This window comes from Poecilia reticulata, chromosome 2 (assembly GCF_904066995.2).
Source record: "Poecilia reticulata chromosome 2, P_reticulata-male-v2, whole genome shotgun sequence".
In the NCBI taxonomy this organism is placed as follows: Eukaryota; Metazoa; Chordata; class Actinopteri; order Cyprinodontiformes; family Poeciliidae; genus Poecilia; species Poecilia reticulata.
Window position 1 is genome coordinate 8072219 of NC_088831.1, and position 20086 is coordinate 8092304.

Sequence of the window (20086 nt, forward strand, 5' to 3'; positions counted from 1 at the left end):
ACTTCGTGTTTCTGTCCTTCTACATGTGTTGCACGTTCCATCTTTCCTTTCTCTCTTTAGTTATTTATTTATTCTTTTATTTTTTTGGGGGGGTTGGGGGGGGATGTCTGCATGCCTCTCTGCAGAGAAGATGCGAGGCATTTGCGTGAGGAGTGCAGCAGCAGCAGCAGCAGCAGCAGTACAAATCTCCCAGGCTGCCTCTCCACTGCAGACAAAACCATTCAGGGTTGTTATCTGTTCAATTAAAAACAGCAGTGAAGCGGCGCTGCTGCTGCTGCTGCTGCTGCTGCTGCCGCTGGGTTCATTCATTTGTTTCAGGGTGTGGAGGGGAAAAAACAAAACAAAAAAAATCACACAAAGACGTCCCGGCATGTCCTCGGACGCAGAGATGCGTCCTGAATAACACTCTGTACATATTGGTGTGTGTTGTGTGTGTTTGTGGCGAAGTGGTGGATTGAGCAGTTACAGCTTTGATATGCAACATTTCTGCACTAATCCGCTGCTGATGAGATACTAGATGAACCACCTGAGTATGCAGCAACTGAAAGCTTTTTTGTTTGTTTTTTTATATAATTTGTTTTTAACTAGTTTAGCTCAAAATGTGATAAATAACACAGGGAAAATGGAGACCTCTTGTACTTTAATGAACTATTTTGTTTTGCACAGGGGCGTGCAGAAAGTTTTGAAAAGGGGCGGGGGGGTAGAGGGGGGTCGTTGATTTTATCATGACACAGCAGAATCAAATACGTGAATTAGAAATTTTAAAAAGCTTTGTCAGATAGATAGATAGATAGATAGATAGATAGATAGATAGATAGATAGATAGATAGATAGATAGATAGATAGATAGATAGATAGATAGATAGATAGATAGATAGATAGATAGATAGATAGATAGATAGATAGATAGATAGATAGATAGATAGATAGATAGATAGATAAAAGGCAGGCAGACAGACAGTTTATTTTTAAAGCAATTGTTTTTTTGTATTTATACTTGTATTTGGAGGGGTCCCCGAACCCCATGTTTGTGCACCCCTAAATCCGGCAGCAGCTTTAACAATTCCCCCACCCCCCTCCCTCTCATAATATGGAAGCAACACGCGTTGACGTGTTGCGCTGCGCTTCCGACCGCTGGTGTCGGCATGCGTCCTGTGCGCACACACACATACACACAACACACACACACACACATAACACACACAGATACGCACATACACATCACTCTCGTGGGGACATGCGGCCAAGCAGACGCAGTCACGGTAAGTGGAGCCGCTTCTTCTCCCAGACGGGGCACTTTTATCTCCAGGGGAGGGTTGAATGAAGGAACTTTCTCCATCTTTGGTCGGCTGTTGTCTTTTTGGGGGAAGGTGAGGGGGTGCGAGAAACGAGGGGAAGTTTAACTAACTAAAACACTTATTTTTTATTGTTATTACTCCCCCTCGCCGCTTCTTCGCTCCTGCTCTCCGTGCAGATTGCGCAACGCTGGCGTGTGATCGGGCTGAAAAGCGTGAGAACCAGTCGGGATTCGCGGTTCCGACTTTACCACCGGGCTCGAAAGCGAGGAGGGGATGAGGGGGGTCCATTGAGGCTGAAGCTCCCCTTCTTCTGCTCGGCTCTGCTTTGCCTTGGCCATGCGGGGACCTCCAGGGAGCACATTCAGTCCCTCCCGAGTCCAAAAGAGAGCTCTTATTTTTAACGCGTTGAAAGTAGTTTTCTAACCTAAAACCGTTGACTTTAAGGTGCTTTTTTCATTCTATGTTCACTTTTTTTTGTTAGTTTCTGACTTTGAGTGCGATTTTGTGTGTGTGTGTGTGTGTGTGTGCTTGTGTGGCGGGGGCAATGCGCAAAGTGTGTGGTCTTTCCAAGACCTCCACCCCCGCAGAGACGCACGGTTTGTGCGTTTGCGCGCGTGTGCGCGCACACACACACGCACGCACGCACGCGCGCGCACACAGCCAGGCATCGGAGCTCGGTCTGTCTCGGTTTGGCATGCCTGTCTCAGGAATGCGCCCGGCGTTTTCTCTGTATTTTTCACATTAGGAGCACTTTGGGAATCGCTCTGAAAAGCCGCTCTCAGAAGCGCTGCCACCGCCGTCAAGTGGCCCGCGATCACAACGAGGCTTCCGGTTGTAGCCTTTCGAAATAAAAGCGCAGTGCGCGTCCAACAAATAGAGGATTTTTCTTTTGTGGCCCACGTGCTTTTAAATTACATTTAAAAAATTTAACTGAATTCAACAGTTCAGTTTAAAAGCTGTATGTATTTGTTTCAGCTAATAACACTCCAAATTCAGCAAACTGAAGAGGTGGCAAAAAAATTTATAAAAATTATTTTAAATACAAATATGTTGTGCTATGGCCTATTAAATCACAAGTTATTTCATTTTCACTTATACATTGTAGGACCATTTTAAAAAATAATCTTGAATCATTTTGCGTAGCTAAGACGTAAGAGCCATCTGGCTAGCTGTTAGCCTTCAACCGTTCAGAGATCTTCTTCACTTTCTTCTCACTTCTTGATAAATATAAGATGATAATGTGACAGAACACATTTGTTTTACCACAGTGTTTTTTCTTCCACTAAACTTTTCACAAAAAACACTTCCCATGAAACATGTCCCACAACAGACAGAAGTAGAATGACCAAAAGGATAAAAACAGAGCAACTTTGCTGTCGCTTAGCCTTCCTGTTATCTACTGGCGTTATGATCTAATTAGATGGAGGCTTTGAAAAGATGGCGGGAAGATTTCATTTTTTTATTTTTTTGGACTAGAAAACATTAGGAAGTAAAAGAAAGAAAGAAAGAAAGAAAGAAAGAAAGAAAGAAAGAAAGAAAGAAAGAAAGAAAGAAAGAAAGAAAGAAAGAAAGAAAGAAAGAAAGAGCAACACCACTTCTACACTTTTCTGTCTGAAAATATTCAACTTTCAGCCTCAATCTCCACACTGAAAAGCGCTTCTTGCTCAATTGTTATCTACATACAATATGTTGCATTCATCGTCTGGAAATCAATCAGAATTTTTTAATCGTCTCTTTGAAAGAAAGAAAAAAAATCGGTCTGACTGAACCGAATGCTTTTACTCTCAACACCATCACTGGTGTGCAAGCTTCCGGTTTGCCCCCGTTAAGCTATGCTAACAACATGCAGACAGAGAGAGAGGGGCAGAGGGGGAGGCAGTCCCAGCCTGGAGAGAGGAGAGAGGCAGAAATTCTTGTGTTTTTTGGTATGCGATTACCCAGTGGAGAACCCATGACTGAAGGGGAGGAGGAGGAGTTAGAGGAGGAGGAGATACATTCCTCGCCTTCCTCTTTAAGGTGACCACATTTTTTATTTATTTATTTTTATTATTTTCCTGCAGACATGTTGCCCCGTGTCGCCACATGACACCCCGAAGCTCTCAGCTGACGCTTCGCCAGTGGACGGAGCGGTCAGTTGTACACAAACTAATTAGATGGAGTCAGGAATGACCTTTGACCCACCTGAGCTTCGAGCAAAATATGGTGTGTGTGGCATGTGTTTACTCTATGGAAATGCATTGAAAAAATAAGTGATGGCTATCCCCGCAAAAACTTGCTACAAACGATTTAATTTAGGTCTAGACTTTGATTAGGCCATTTTAAAAAGCTGGTCTACTCCATATTAGCACTAATTGCATGTTTAGTGTTATCTTTAACCTTTTGCAGGATTAAACAGATACTATCCTGTCTTCCCGCTCCCTTGGGTCAGTTTACACATCTCCGCCGAAGAAAAGCATAATGCTGCCACCACTGTGGGAATCCAGTTAAGGTGCTTTTTGGATCAGAGTTGCCATGAGCCTCCTGTGGAACGTCTTTTCATTGAATTCCCTTGCCCGGCGCCAGCAGAACTTCTGAAACGCAGCAACTTTCCATCTGACACATTAAATGGGCCCCCGTCAGATTTGCATTAAAAAAAAAAAAGAAAGAAAAAAAAATAACAACGCCGCTCCGCCTGTTCTTTGGCGTCTCAGTCGAAGCCTATAATCGCCCACTCGCCTGTAACGACAATTACAATAATGGACTGATTGTCGGATTATGGCACCAAAGTGGTTCTAGCGCACATCTGCATAATTGTTCTTAGCAATATAGGCGCCCGTGGGCTCCCAGCTGCCATTAGCTGCGGCGACGGAGGGAGACGTTCAACGCTTGATGAGCAAGGGGGGCAAATTCTGCTCCCAAAAGCACGTGGGCGTTTTCAGTGGAGAGGGAGCGAATGCACAAAGGCATTGTTTTATAAGAGTGTTTTTATGTGTGTGTGTGTGTGTTTGTTTGTTTTTTGGAGCAGACTAATGAAGGAAGTGAATCCTGGACCTTTAACAGTCTCTTTGCACTTTCAGATTGACACAGTTTTTTTGGGGGGGGGGGGGATCATCACCTATATCATCTCTGTCTTTGTATCATCTTTGTCACAAAAAAAAAGAAAAAGAAAGCATCACATGATCAACAGATGGACAGACACATCCGTTTGTACACGATGAGGAGTGGGGAGGGTTTGGGGGATCTGTAGCAGCATGATCTAGATCAACAGCTGAACCCAGATCCACCCCCCTCCTCCCCTCCACCTCCTCTCTGTGTAAACATGAGATGAAGGCTTTTGGGAAGGAGGAACAGGGAAAAAGTGCCAATTTCACTATCCAGCTCGTCTGTGACTGTTGTCGTCTGCAACACCTGAAACCTGCGGCGTTAATTCATCCAACTCCTCCTCCTCCTCCTCCTGAAAGCAGGCCAACATCCCACTCGTGCAAGAAAAAAAAAAAAGAGAAGGGGAAAAGAAAACGTGCTCCCCCTCTTCCTCTGTCCTTCTCTCTCTGTGCTAATTACTTGCCGCTACCATGGCAACGGGTAGCACCTCTTTTTTTGTGTGTGTGTGTTTGTGTGTTAACTTGGCTATCTAGCCCATCACAAAAACATGCACCAGCATTTCCTCGTCGGATGGAAGTAAAAGAGAGGCTTGCTGGCCGTTCTTAAAATTAATTTCGAATTTTAAGAATTTCAGATTTGTAGAGCTTTAAATTTTAAATCTCTCCCCCACCCAAAAAAAAAAGTTCCCAGATAACCTTCTATATACTATGATGCGTCAAAGTTTTGCATAATTTATAATCCGATTTCTGTCTGAGCAGACAGCAAACACACCGTCTTGAGCTGCTACAAAATGGACTGCATCAACATTTTCTTTTGCTTTTTGCTTCTAAAACAGTTTTTATTTTAGATTTTTGCTATGCTTTTTGTTTTCTTGGTTTTTTTTTTGGCCATATCTGATCAAACCACGCCGGCTTTGCGGCGCAGACCCATTCCGACATCCCCGGAAAGCGCCGTGATTAATTACTTCCCTTCAAGGTCCTGAAGTAACCGCAAACTGTTATTGATTAACTGATCAGTAGAAGGCCGAGTGGATCTATTCACCTCGTATCAATGGATTCCTCTGGAGGCCATTGTTAAGGCTGCACTGTGACACAGTGGCACATTTCTATATTTAAGCCCTGGAATTTGGGAAACATCGGAATTTGTCTGCAGATTCCTTCCTTATTAAACACACAGGAATGTCGTTTCACAGCGAGGAGCACGTTCAGTTGGCTAAAGTCGGATCAGTTGACAGAGTTTGGTCATTTTTGGACTAAAAGTGGCAAAATAGACGCAAAAAAAACCTGGATTCAACAGAATGAACATTAGTGAAGCTCATGACTCTGATTCAGATCTGCTTCTGAAATGTGGGCCTAGTGAAAAATACACAGTTTATGCACTCAGTACTTAGTTGGGGCATTTTTATTTTTATTTTTTTTGCATGAATAAATGCATCAGTGCAGAATGGCAAAGAGGCTATCAACCTGACATAATGGAAGCCCAGACAGCTTTGACAGCATCATTTAGAAGAAATACTTTTCCAAGTAGTTTTTCCTTCCACAAACCTTTCCATGAATGTGATCGGAAGGCATTAATCTTTTGTCTCTTTGTGGTCTAATCTCTTTGTTGAGGGTATCTGCTGCATAACCAAGTCAGCAGACTGTTGAGGCCATGATAAAAACATTTATAGATTAATTATTTGTTTCGATTGCTTTTATGTAACGTTCCATTCTTTGCTTTATATTTTATTTTCATAATGCGATGTGTGACGTGGTGAAACTGCATTGCGCAAACGAAAAAGCTGCCACTTCCTCTCCTTCCCCTGCTCCCCCGCAGGTGTCTTAATACCACATTATCTTCAATGACCCTGGGTTTTATGAATGGGTAACATCTGGCTCTCTCATTGGCTACCAGCAGCAGCCAATCGGGATGGAAATCACTGTCAACAGTGATGGGCTGGCGGACTGGACAAGTCGAGACAGTCTTTAAAAGGTCGTAACCCCCCACTAACCCCGACTCCCTCTCGCGTCGCGCTTTTGTTTGCATTCGTACTGTATGTGTGCAAGTCGCACACTGACCTACTTGGTTCACCGCGGCCGTCTATACATAGCTGTGGGAAACGCAGGCAGACAATCGGCCCCGGTTAAAATTAGCAGTCAGGGCCACCTGTGTGCCTCTCACAAAAAGGCGGAAACATCAGAGCAGGCAGAAGAGGGATGAAGGGAGGCGCGAGGAAGGAAAAAGGGGGTCGGGATGGAGACATTGATCACTCTGCCTGCCGCTGGTTCTCTCGTTCTTTTTTGTTTTGTTTTAATCCCCACTGTGACACAGGGAGACATTGTTAGGCGGTTCGGATTTGACGACGAAGGGGGGGCTGGTTTCGAGGTCCAGGCCAAGTGGAGTTCACATACCACTCGGCTGGAGCGCTGCCAAATTTCAAAGCACATAGGTGGAATATATAAGGAGAGGAGACGTATTGAGGTGAGAGAGCCATTAAGCACCTTAAACAAACTCAACATAGTGAAAAAAGGCAAAAAAGGAAGGAAAACACTCGACTTTCTAAATAATACTACATCCAGTCTGCCAGATGCCCCTTTCCTGCCCTCCCATATAACATGTTGTCACTGTATAGCTAAAAAAAACGGCATGTTTCCTGCCTTTGTTGTTACAGACAGCCGACAGGAAGCCCTCGTCTTCTTTAACTGACGTTCACATTAAAAAACTGCCACCTCGTTTCCTAGAATCACCAGTTCTCAGCCCACACTCGCTTTTTGTTCCCGTGAGTTTCCACCAGAATGAAAGTGGCAGTGGGCGGAAAGGCAAAAGCGCTCGAGAAAAAGCTGCGAAAGTACAAGCAAAGTTCAGCTGTTTTTAAGTGTTTTATACTCTTTTTTTATTATTATTTCCTTTGTGTTTGCGTGTGTGCTTTTACAGTAAAAAGTCCAACCTTTTCTCTCTTTCAGGACTGAAGATTGACTCTGCAGGAGAGGAGATGGAGAACTTCTGCAGCATCCGTCCACCTTCGGCCATTTTGAGTTGGAGAAAACCTTTTAGACACTGAAAAGCAGAGGAGGAGATAAAGAGGAGGAAGATAGCTCATTATCAAAATGCATTTCTGGGTCAAAATCGTGTTTATAAAGGTTCATTTTTTTTCCCTGTGTAGACCAACTTAAGCATCATTAGCCAGCTGAGGTGCAGTTTTATTTTTTACTGTGACCACCAGGGGGCGCTGCTCCCCACTCACTGAACATGCTGAAATTAGAACAAAATGCAATTCATATGAGGTGTAACTGATAACATTTTTTGTGCAGATTATGCCACTCTGGGCAGAGAGCCATTGTCTCCTTATTAAAAACACTAATTGATGAGTTCTCCATTTGTTAAAAATGAAATTGGAAGAATGAGGACATACTCCAGAGAATTTTATTCGTAAACGTGTAATGTTTTCTTTTTTTAAATTGGTTAAAAACTTACCAAATCCTCCATACTGATGCTAAAAAAGCGCATGGCAGTTTTCTTGGGCGAAAAAAAAATCCTGAGAATTCTGGTGTGGTTGCTTTGCAAAAATTCAGCAAGCATAGCGCTACAGATGCATAAAGTCAGGTTGCTTTAACAAGTCGAGAACAATATCCTCATCCGGGGTTGTTGCAGGAAGTGTGAAATCAGATCTGTATCACTAACTTGGAAAAAGCGACACCAGTAAATAACTTTTTCATGCGTGTTGCTGAGGGAGGAAATTGCCAGGACATATGTAGGTGAAGGTGCAAGTAGGAAATAGGTGTCTGGTTGTGTTTAAAAAAAAAAAAAAAATCTGTATTAACTTTTGCGATTGTGTTTCTGTAAGGAAAAAAAAAAAAAAAACTGGCAGAAATTGTTTTTGTATCATTACGAGCTGCACACACCCTTCTCGGCAGATTTACATCAGCTTGAGGTCGTTTCCCTGCTCATTAAAATCTCCCCCGCCTGGAAAGAGGCGCCCAATCAGAGCGGCGGAGGAGCCAGCGGGTGCCCAGCGTTTGCTCAGTAGTCAGTGTAGATCCTGTGGGGCTGGCAGCAGCTACATCTGGCTACTGGGTCTCTGCTGACGACCAATCCGGTCCCAGAATTCAGGACTGTCGCAGACGTTTGGTTTCTCCTCACTTGGGACTAGTTCTGGACCTGGCATACAGTGTAGGATCCTGTGTGTGTCCGTCTACAGCTACATTGTCTGCTGGGTTTCAGGCCTGTCTACTTTAAAGTCACCTTTCAGAGGAATAAGTAAAAAAAAAAAAAAAAACATTAATAAATTGACAACTTTGTGTTTATTGACTCATAAAACATTCTTCAAACAATAAAACAATTTTAAATGTCTGTTTCTGTACAATACTTGCTAAGCAACTTTATTTATATATATATATATTTATTTATATTTATATATAGAAAATGTAAGAGGAGTTGTGTTAAAATGACAAAACTCCTTCAAATGTAATGGCAGGTATTCTGGAAAAAAAAAATAACAGCATTCCATCGACAAATATTTTCAAGCAATAAATATGTATTTATAAATAGTGTAAATTTACATCAAGATTAGAAACAAAAAACAAAATAAAAATCACAAATTAAACTTCCAGAAGTCTAAGTGCAACCCATTTTCTTTGTGACTTGGCTAGTACATTTTTTTTTGTTTTATTTTTTAACTAAGAAAAAAAAAGTTTTGAAAATAAGACAAACGTAAAAAGCTGCAAAACAGAAGAAAAAGAGAAAAAAATTACCTCAACTCTTCACATTACAAATTTTTTTGGGAGATTTTGCTGTCCAAAGAGTCTTAAAACGACTACCGTAACAAAAAAAAATAAAACAAACAAACAAAAAAGATAACAGACCAGTTAGGCTAGTGCTCCTTAGAAGGAAGGGAGGGATGGAGGGAGGGAGGGAGGGGAGTTCCACAAATCAAAGCCAACATTTCATCCTGTTATCAGAAGAAAAACAATGAAATAGAAAGAGAGAGAGAGACAGCGGGAGAAAGGTGGTCAAGTCAGTAGTCTTTACGGTGGGTGTTGCCAGTTGTGACAGTTAACAAGTATCTACAAAAACATTTTTACGACGCTTAAAAAAAATTACAAAAAAAATAAAAATCCCTCGCCTCCACGTTCCCAACCGTATTTGATTCAATCCTCCAGTAAAACATGAAACCATTGTCTTTAGAAAGAGGGGAGAAGAGAGGAAAAGAAAAGTTGTTTAAAGTCCTGTTATCAGGCCAGGTGGCGCCCCCTTCTGGCTTCAAACAGGTTGCATAGACAGACTCTCAGTCGCCTCAGCCTCAAGCGACAGTGATGGAGGGGGTGGAGGTGGGGTGGGCAGGGAGACGGCCTTAGCCTTTCCTGAATATCAGAAATGGGTCCGTATGTGGAGGCGTTGTTTCTGATCTGAGAACAGGGGTCCTGCGGGTGGGCTTCATGGCTACAGAGCAGAAGAAGAAGACAGGAAGAGCCTAATGTCAAGATGAAGAATGAAGAGGAGGGGCCTGGAAGAAGAGCAGAAACAACCACACTTCAGCATCTAATAATACATTTTTTTTAAAAATGAATTAATGTCTTCAAAATGGGAAACGCAAGTAAACAATGAAGATGGTTTAAAATAAAGTTGTTTTACTGCATATTAGGTCATTTCATGTTAAAATTAAATCAAACCTTCAATTTTGAATACATTTATTAAGTTGGGTGGGGAAATAATCAAACAAGAAATAATAATGACAATATTTGTAGCAATGAATGTGAATATTTTCTGAGATGCAGAAGCAGAATCCAGCTTCTATCTGCCACAAATCTGGAACTTCCAAAAAACTCCAAAACAGCCGAAACACCGAGTTCCTTTAAATCAAGACCAAAAACCCACCTGCCTTTCGTTAGTAGGAGGTGAAACACTGATCAACATGCTTGATGGGTTTTTGCTCGGTGACAAAATGTAGCGCTTATTGCTGTTGTAATTTTCAGGCTTCCACCACTTACTAATGTGAACTGGTCGTAGACCTGCATCAGGTCCTCCATCCTGTACTGCTCCAGCACCATGAAGTCGTCGAGCGCCGCGCTGCCCTTCCTGGCGCAGTCCTGGCAGTGGACCAGGCACTGCTTCTTGGACAGGTGCTCACGGCGCACGAACAGCAGGTTGAACACCTCCACCTGCAACGTCACATTTCCAAGTGTAACCGTTAAACGGAGGAGAGCGAGGTGAAGTTGTTTCTTTCTAGACGGACGGACGGACAGACAGACAGACGGTGCGGCGTGTCGTCGGGGATAGAATAATAAACAATTAGAGCGAGGATTTAATGGCGTTTGTCTGGGAAAAACTGCTAAAAGCATTTCGCTCTAATTAAATCCATTAGCCGAGATGCTAATTGGTGTAAACAAACAGACAAACAAAAAAGGGTTTTTTAATTCAGTTGAACCAAATTAGTCAATGCAATAATTAAGTGCGGAATGATTTATACTGAAATTTTTATTTATTTATTTTTAAATAGTAATGCAACATTTGAAAGCTGAATCTAAGCTTTTTACTCGCCTCACAGATGATGCAGTAGTGCGCCGGCTCGTCCCTCGTCCTCGGCTTCAGCACCGTCTCCTTCCCGGCCGACGTCAACGCCTCCTTCACCCACTGGCACTGCTTCAACGTCCGCAGCAAGCAGTACCTGCGACAGGAACGCACCGCGTTAGCGCCACAGCGCAGAAAAACAAAACAAATGAAGCGCGTGGAGGGGGAAAACTCTAAATGGTGCTCTGAGGCTCACTTGATCATCTCAAACAGCTTGTGGTCGGACACTTTGATGTTCCGCGCCATGTTCCAGGAGAGGTGCACCATGGGAACCATAGACTTGACGCTCTGGAGCTTGTTCCACTCGTAACGCTCCACAGCCAGCTTGTATTGGTGGGCTGAAAGAAGGAGAGTAAATTGGGGGTTAAAAGAGGGCACATTCGCGGGTCTTCCTGAATAAAAATGATTAAATTCCTTTTTGAAGAAGGAAATAATCATTTTATTGCCTAAAATGCATTACCATAACATCGCCTGGTTAGTAAATCTGAACCGTGGGACATTAAATGTAAACTCTTAAGGAGTTTTGGCTAAAACACATTTACAAACAACGGAATTTTCATTTTAAATGCAACACATATATATTTTTGCATTTTCTGTTCTTTGTATGTTGAGTTTTTTTGGGAGTCTGTACACTCCGGTTAATGATTAATCGGTTACTAAATTAGTTGACGATTATTTCAGTGGCCGATTAATCACAATTAATTGTTTCAGCTCTACTTAGAAGAAACATTTATTTTCTTTTGGGATAGAAAACAAAACAGCATTTTTAAACTTAAGCGAATTAACTTGAATTCTGTGCAAACACTCAAACAAACAACTGAGACACAAAACAGAAACTAAATTAAACAAAAAAAAACAAATGCGTTCTTTGACAAATATGGGTAAGACGTACCGGTGAGAGGTCCGACGTTCCAGCCGATGTTGTTGCACCAGCCGATGGCCTGCACCCAATGGATGGTCCCCGTGTTGAGCCACACCAAGTCGCCCGGACGCTGGATGAAGCGGTAAACTGGCACGTCCGACTCGTACAGGTCCTCCAGGTTGGGCCACCACGATCCCATCAGGAAGTTGATGTTGTTCCTGTGGGGAAGCGAAGAAGCTTTGATTTTACATACTCGTGAAACACGCGAAACAAAGCACAAAGACGACGAGTTTGTCTCACTTCTCGCAGAAGTTGCTCATCACGCCCCAGTAGGCCTCTGGCACGGCGAACCACTCGCAGTCGCCAGGCCCGATGTTGACGTTGACGGCGCAGAAGTCGTTGTGCTCTTGGTGGCCTGGGATCCTGCTGCCGGGAACCTTCATGTACAGCTGCATCGTGTTCATGCCCAGGATGGTGTGGCCCACGTGGCTCAGCAGGTTGCCGGCGGACACCACCCGTGCGAAAGCTGGCAGCTTGCTGAGCTCCTGCAGCTGCTGTTTCCACCTGACAGGGGGCGCAGTGGAGCAGAGTTTAGAGCTCTTGTTTTCAGGTATCGGAGTAGAACGTAGTACAGCGTGTTAGGGATATTGTAAACAGAGGAAAAGTAAATTTCTCTAAAAAAATTCAGACATTTTGAGATTAATTTGTTAAAACCTGTTTCAATTGATTTTTTAGAACTTTTTTTCTAAGAAATTTTTGACCTTTCAAATTCTTTTCTAGGAAATTTCTACTTTTCCCGTCTACAATGGTCCTAATACTCTGTCGTAGAATAGAAATAAACTCCAAACTCACTTCCTTTCGTCAGAGACGTCAATGTTGGTTCCGAACTTGATGTGTTTTAAGGGCCCTCTTCTTTTTCGCGTCGCACTTAAAAACAAAAACACACACATTTAGCATTTTAGCGTGCTAAATATTTCTTTCTTGATGCAGTTTGTTTTTTTTCTTAAATACCTCTCTGCAGATGATGGCTCAGTGTCCAAAGGTTCCTTTAGTGCCTTCTTTTCATTCTCCTCCTGAAATCAACCCGTTAGAACAGAATCTTACAAACCTCAAAGCTGAACTCTGACTAAGAAGTTTGATTTCAATGCAGGACCAACCCTGAGGGACTCCTGGAAGGAGGCGGCCTGATACTGCGCGTATTTGGCGATGGTGGTGTGAGCGCGGGTGCTCTCGCAGCGCCACATCTTCTTGGTGCCGCTCGGGTCCCAGTTCTCGTCGGCGGGCTGCAGCAGCTGAGTCCAGACCTCCACCGGGTGCTCCGGGTTGGCCTCCACCAGCGTCTTGGTGGAGAACAAGCCGAGATCTGGACGCAAACGGAATGGAAGTGAGCAAAAATGTGAAAAAAATAATAATAAGGGAGCAGGAAGGCGGTTCTTACCCAGTTTGAGCGCTCCAGCCAAGCCTCTGATGACAGTGACCGGGTTGGAGGGGTTTGTGCAGAACTGGTGCAGCGGCGGGAAAAAAGCATCCCTTTTGTTCTCCAGCTGGATAAAAATAAAAATAAAAATGAAAGAGTTTCACACAAAGAAAACAAAAAATCCACTTTTTGATCTAGAAGAAGCTGCTTACGTAGATGCTGGGAGTGGGAGGGTTGAGCTTGTCTTTGGGTAGGGCCGGCGACGGCGGGGGAGGCAGCCGGGGCGGGGGGCACTTATCGAGGAGGATGCTGCTGTTGGAAAGGCCGTTCTTCCCCAGGTTTCTGAAAACGCACAGAAAGGAAAAGAAAAAAAAACGAGGATGAATCACTCTTTAAAAATCTAATTATTCTTACTCAGAAGAAAGTTTCTACTTTTTTGTTGTCTTCCAAGGATCCAGTTAGAGGGAATCTATTGAATTGAATGTTTGCATGGCAACAAGACAACCCAGTGGCCTTCAGCTGTGAGCCCGTTACATAACCGATTCCCTGTGGAGATTGTACTTCCACCATGAATCCACCAGGGGGAGACACGCTCAAAACAAACCAGCTGCTCCACTATCGGTTTCATCCAAATCTGAGCAGCTTTCTACTCTGGCAACTTTCAGTTTTTAAAACCAAACACGAACAGATTTTTTTAATGAGGCAACAGTTTCATAACTTGTCATGTTGTGATGAGGTCTCTAGCTTGCTTTTAGCGACAATATCAAGCACCTTGTACTGATGGAGCAAAGATATTGAGCTCATGAAGATGTGATGAATGTTTTGCCACTTTTAGAAAGGAGTTAGCATCTATTTCAAGCTGCTGCAAATCATCAGTAAGAATCCCATATTGGTAATTCATTCAAGTAGGCATAATATGCAGAGCATCTCAAAATGCTTTTGAAAAAAAAAAATAATAATTTACATGTTTCATCTCTGCTTTTTGCAAACGATAAGCAAGTTTACACAAATAGTTGAGTTCTCACCTGCAGGCCTTCAGCACGTCCGTGGAGCTGGGATAGATGGAAATAGAAGAAGACGAAGACGAGGATGAGGATGAGTTGTGTCCATGTGGCGGCGTTGCTATGAGACCTGTGATGGCGGGAGGCTCGGCCTTAAGCGGGCTTTGCGAGTCCTCAGAGATGCCTCCTTTGCTGTTGCCGTTGACGGCAGGCGTGGTGGTGGACGTGGCGGTGGTGGACGTGGCGGTTGTGGCGGTGGTGGTTGTGGGGGGGCTCTGGCCCCCCGTTTGGGTGTGTTCAGAGGATTTGGGCGAGGGCGTGGCGGTAGACATGGCGGAGATGGGGGAGGAGGCGGCCGAGCTGCCCTGTGGCTGGGGGGCAGAGGGCAGAGCGGCCGGGTGGATGTTGTTCACCTTCTTCTGGGGCTCCAGCCCCGTCGCCGCGGACGTCGTGCCCTCTGACTGCGCCTCTCTCTCCTCAGCACCCTTTTCCACAGCCAGGAGGGCGGACAGCCTGGGATTGTCTGCGCTAAGGCTTTGCTTCTCGACACCGTCCGCCACCTTGTCTCCCTCTTCGGAGTGGACGTGATTGGCCAGTCCGTCCGCCTGCGCCTTCTCGCTCTCGGCAGGCGGGAGCGACGTTTGCGCCGCGCTGTCCGAGCCCCCGTTGCCGTGGGACGCAGCGCCAGCGGCATCGCCGTCTTTGGTAACGGATGCGGCACCGCCTGAGGTAGAGGAGTGAGGGAGCGACGGCGGGGAGGGGAGGTGGTTGTGAGTCGGCTGCCGTGGCGACGGGACGTTACTGGAATGTCCAACCTGATTGTTGGGGTGACTAGTGGAGTTGGGGGTCTGGGGGTGAGAGGGGTTCCCCTCGCTGCTTGAGCCTGTCGCATGTTTAACACACTCCTTCTGAAGCCCCTGAAGGAGAAACAGAAAGCATTACATTTTCACGCCAAGCGGTTCATTTTTAAAGAACTTTCAGGGGACAGGAAGTCCAACCTGAGAGGAGTTTAGGTGCGGCGCTGCATCCTGTGGCGTCGTGCTTGTGCAGGTGTGAGGTAGCGGTGCTGCGGCGGCTGGCGGGTAAGGCACGTCTCCGTTGGGTCCCGGCTGATTATTAGCGCTGCCGTTGCGACCGTCGCCCGCGGCGTACAAACGCCCGACTGGCCCGTTGGCCATCGGCTGAGGCGGGCAGAGGTGGCGGGAAGGGCCCAGGTGGGGCCGAGTGGGGTGGAGGCCGGGGTTAGGGGAGGGGAGGGAGTTAGCGGTGGGGCCGTTAGGAAGGGAGGGACGAATCGGAGCTCCCGATGCGTTCTGCCTCATCTGTGAAAGGAAGAACTTTAGATATTGAGTGAAACTGGAAACAGATACAGGGATGACTTTTCCCTCCACCCCCCAAATACAGGTCCTTCTCAAAAAATTAGCATATTGTGATAAAGTTAATTATTTTCCATAATGTAATGATAAAAGTTAAACTGTCATATATTTTAGATTCATTGCACACCAACTGAAATATTTCAGGTCTTTTATTGTTTTAATACTGATGATTTTTGCATATTTCATTCGACCAATAAAATAAAAGTGTTTTAATACCAAGAAAGTCAACTTTCAAATAATTATGTTTAAGTTATGCACTCAATACTTGGTCGGGAATCCTGCAGAAATGACTGCTTCAAAGCGGCGTGGCATGGAGGCAATCAGTCTGTGGCTCTGCTGAGGTGTTATGGAGGCCCAGGATGCTTCGATAGCCTTAAACTCATCCAGAGTTTTGGGTCTTGCGTCTCTCAACTTTCTCTCCACAATATCCCACAGATTCTCTATGGGGTTCAGGTCAGGAGAGTTGGCAGGCCAATGGAGCACAGTAATGCCATGGTCAGTAATACCAGTGGTTTTTGCACTGTGAGCAGGTGCCAGGTCGTGCTGAAAAATGAAATCTTCATCTCCATAAAGCTTTTCATCAGATAGAAGCATGAAGTGCTCCAAAACCTCCTGATAGCTGCTGCATTGACCCTACCCTTGATAAAACACAGTGGACCAACACCAGCAGCTGACATGGCTCCCCAGACCATCACTGACTGTGATGGTCTGGACTTCTGGCCTTTTGGCATTTTCTTCTCCCCAGTCTTCCCCCAGACTCTGGTACCTTGATTTCTGAATGACATGCAAAATTTTCTTTCATCTGAAAAAAGTACTTTGGACCACTGAGCAACAGTCCAGTGCTGCTTCTCTGTAGCCCAGGTCAGGCGCTTCTGCCGCTGTTTCTGGTTCAAAAGTGGCTTGACCTTTGACCTGGGGAATGCAGCACCTGTAGCCCATTTCCTGCACATGCCTGTGCACGGTGGCTCTGGATGTTTCTACTCCAGACTCAGTCCACTGCTTCCCCCAAGGTCTGGAATCAGTCCTTCTCCACCATCTTCCACTTCTTCTCGTTGTGCAGCGTTTTCTGCCACACCTTTTCCTTCCCACTGAGGTGCCTTGATACAACACTCTGCGAACAGCCTATTCGTTCAGAAATTTCTTTCTGTGTCTTACCCTCTTGCTTGAGGGCGTCAATGACGGCCTTCTGGACAGCAGTCAGGTCAGCAGTCTTACCCTGATTGCGGTTTTGAGTAATGAACCAGGCTGGGAGTTTTAAAAGCCTCAGGAATCTTTTGCAGGTGTTTAGAGTTACTTTGTTGATTCAGATGATTAGGTTCATTGCTCGGTCAGAGAACCTTTTCATGATATGCCAATTTTTTGAGACAGGGATTTTGGGTTTTCATGAGCTGTATGTCAAAATCATCAGTATTAAAACAATAAAAGACCTGAAATATTTCAGTTGGTGTGCAATGAATCTAAAATATATGACAGTTAAATTTTTATCATTACATTATGGAAAATAATTAACTTTATCACATGCTAATTTTATCATATGCTAATTTTTTGAGAAGGACCCGTATATGGTTCGATCGTTTACCTGGTGCTGCTGCATTACTGCGAGCTGAGCCTCTAGCTGCTCCAACGCCTGTAGCTCATGGGGCTTCAGGTTGCCCCGGTTGCCGCGCAGCTGTTCCAGCATCTACAAAACAAGCAGCAGAAAGCCTGAGCTTAAACGATCCGTTCCTCCGAATTCCATTGGATTTCACACCAACTTTACATCAGAACAAAAGTGGAAATGGTCTTTCCCACATTCACTGAATGCATCAAAACTAGAAACTTCCGTCAAAATCAGAATCCCAAAGAAAATCTGACATTTTCTATTTTAGTTTTGAAAACATTCTAGATATCTGAACACAAAACATTTACCTTAGAAGTACTTAAAATATCTGTACATTCTCCAAATCATAAAATTTTGACTTCTGATTCAGCAGTTTGCAATATAGTTCTGTTAATTTCAATCTAAACAAATACAGAATATTTTGGGTTGATGCAGTCATGCAATTCCAAGAAAATCTCAGAAATTTTCCTAATTATATACAAGGGTTTTTTTTTTCTTCATATGGTTTGAAAATCTGAGTCATTCAGGATCGAAGAAAATGATCACCAACCTGTAATTTCTGTGGAGAGAGGTACCAGCTCGGTGATGGCTGTTGTGGTGGATTACTGGGCCATGAGTCATTCTGAGGCGGGGAAAAAAAATTACAATGAGTCCAACCAAAACAAATGCTTCCAGTGGATGGAGAACACAAAGCTGTCGTATGTTTACCTTGGCAGGACTGCCGGCTCTTCTCCTCTTGGCCGGGCACGACTGGTCCTCCACTTGGCCCAGCGCGCCCGCATGAGGGGGTAGAGACTGACCCGAGCCTCCTCCCTCTGCGCTGTGATTGGGCTTACATGCCTGGAGAGAAGGGGATGGAAGGGGGCACAGGCAAAAGTGAAGCAAAACAAATGTGAGGAGGGAGACGAAGAAAGAAAAAAACAAAAGTCGAAGCCAAATAGAAAAATAACATGGAGGGAGAGTGGAAACCCAATTATGGGTGGTTATCGAGACGCAAAGCGGCAATAAGAGGGTTTGGGGGAGAAAAAAAGGAAAAGAAGAGAGAAGGGAGAAACAATGCCGTGATTTTGAGTTTGAGCTTAAAGCAAAAAAAAAAAAAAAAAAAAAGAATAAATAAATAAATCCTGGCTGGAAATTCAGCACTACTGCTTTTTTCCACATTATTAGGTCACTGGAGCTAACGTTTCATTTACAGCAAGGAACAAGCTGCTGTGACTGAGCAGAATGATGCATCTCATAAATTAGACAGTTAATTAAGAGTGTCAAATGTGGCTGCTGACAGGTTTGTATTTTTTCTATAAATATCTGCAATTTTTTTAAAATCTTCATTCTTTTTTAAAATTTGGGTCCAAATAAATTACAGTAAGCATCAGGCTTAAGCCACATCAGATCCACTGAAATCTCAGTTAAATAAACATCTGAAGGTCATTCCCAGTCACAGCTACTGAAAAAGCAGAGCTACAGTGCCTTGCAAAAGTATCCACCCCCCTTGAACTTTTTTCACTTTCTGACCACATTACAACCACAATGTGTTTCACTGGGACTGTCATACAAGATGAACGCAAAGTAGCAGATCAATATAAAGTAGAAGGAAAATACTTTTTTTTCTACTTCCCTGTACTTCTTCTGTTTTTGAAAAGACAGCTTCAAAGCCTTGTGGGAACAGTAAATAATGTCCCATAAGAAAAACAAAATAGCCGTTGTTTTGTAAAAAGGTTTTCTAGCCACAAGCTAACTAGCAAACCCAGTTCTTTGTTGTTGCCATTTACTGAAAAACGGTTAGCTACTTGGAAATGTATAGCCCAGAAGCTAAAGGACATCATCCATATCCTTCATTAAGGTCATATTAAAAAAAAAAGAAAAAGTAAAGTTGGCATGCTAACAGTTGGTAGAAGTAGGCTTGCCTGCTCGCTAAGATGGACTAACTAACTTTAGCTTTCAGTGTCCCTCTATGAGGAGCAGCACTGATGGCAGCAATAAAATTCTCAATAACCACTTTTTATAACAATTACTATAAAAAAATGTAGCAGGTTCTCATATCTACATAATTATACATATACACAAATATAAAATAAATATAAAAATTTATGACTAAATGCGCAGCTGTATTCTCCAGAAATACATTTCACAAACATTATTTTAGCAGCAGCAGCAATGTAATAATTTTTTTTGCTTGTTTTTTTTTTAGCATTTCAATCATTTTCAATTAAAATATTTCTGATAATAGTTGAAGCATATTTTTACTCAAAGTGATCAAACCATGCCTACTTCGAACTCATCTAAATAATGTTCTCCTTGCCCATCATGACAGTTTTTTTGGGGGGGGGGTTTCCTGTAGCATTTTCCTTCCACTTTATAACTCCGCACCACGTTGTTTGATTCTATCTCAACAAATAAGTGGCTCTAATGGGACAAATATGAAAAAGCTCAAACAGTGGAACAACTTCATTCGGGCCTCATACAACCTAAAGAAAACAACAATGGTCACACACAAACAGAACTACTGATATCTACTGATTGTGTACCGAACACTGAAGTGACAATGAAACAGTAAGGGGGAGGGCGTTGCTAGAACTCTACGAGCGGCTGCAGTTGCTTCTAAGGTCAGCTACTTGAAAGAGGAAGATGATAGACAGAGTCAACGGGAAGGCCTCCACAGCAGCACGGCCTCACCGATCACATCGGAGCATGCTCAAAAGCCAAAATTAAAAATCACTTTTAAAAAAGGAGGAGAAAGCGAAAAGGAAAGAATTAAAAGGCTTTTGTTAGATTTTCATTCTGCTGGAATGGAGCGTGATGGGTGAAGGCGAGTGACTGCTGCAGAAAAGAGATGGAGGAGGGGGAGGGAGGGGGGATGCAGGGTTGGGTAACACTTGGCTGGAAACCTCATCGTTCCAAACTGAAA

At 43.8% G+C, this 20086-nt stretch overlaps 1 protein-coding gene and 1 long non-coding RNA gene across 4 annotated transcripts in view; one reads left to right on the top strand and one right to left on the bottom strand.

Moving 5' to 3' along the window:
• Positions 1–8708, top strand: LOC108166785 (uncharacterized). Its single transcript, XR_014091368.1, has 2 exons — positions 1–7206; positions 7322–8708. It is a non-coding gene; the product is annotated as an uncharacterized LOC108166785 (long non-coding RNA).
• LOC103475798 (lysine-specific demethylase 6A-like) overlaps positions 8641–20086 on the bottom strand; it is a 22501-nt gene continuing 11055 nt past the window's right edge. For 2 of the 3 annotated variants that reach the window (XM_008427691.2, XM_008427672.2), the window contains 16 exons: positions 17890–18021; positions 17732–17803; positions 17161–17262; positions 15204–15527; positions 14230–15122; positions 13417–13546; positions 13226–13331; positions 12945–13150; positions 12799–12860; positions 12640–12714; positions 12088–12351; positions 11818–12005; positions 11122–11263; positions 10896–11022; positions 10346–10516; positions 8641–9861 (listed from right to left, as the gene is read on the bottom strand). In XM_008427691.2, coding sequence (XP_008425913.1) covers positions 9835–9861; positions 10346–10516; positions 10896–11022; positions 11122–11263; positions 11818–12005; positions 12088–12351; positions 12640–12714; positions 12799–12860; positions 12945–13150; positions 13226–13331; positions 13417–13546; positions 14230–15122; positions 15204–15527; positions 17161–17262; positions 17732–17803; positions 17890–18021 — 3021 coding nt within the window. In that variant the 3' untranslated portion in view covers positions 8641–9834. The remainder of the gene's footprint in view (positions 9862–10345; positions 10517–10895; positions 11023–11121; positions 11264–11817; positions 12006–12087; positions 12352–12639; positions 12715–12798; positions 12861–12944; positions 13151–13225; positions 13332–13416; positions 13547–14229; positions 15123–15203; positions 15528–17160; positions 17263–17731; positions 17804–17889; positions 18022–20086) is intronic. The other variant, XM_008427680.2, reaches the window with a different exon arrangement.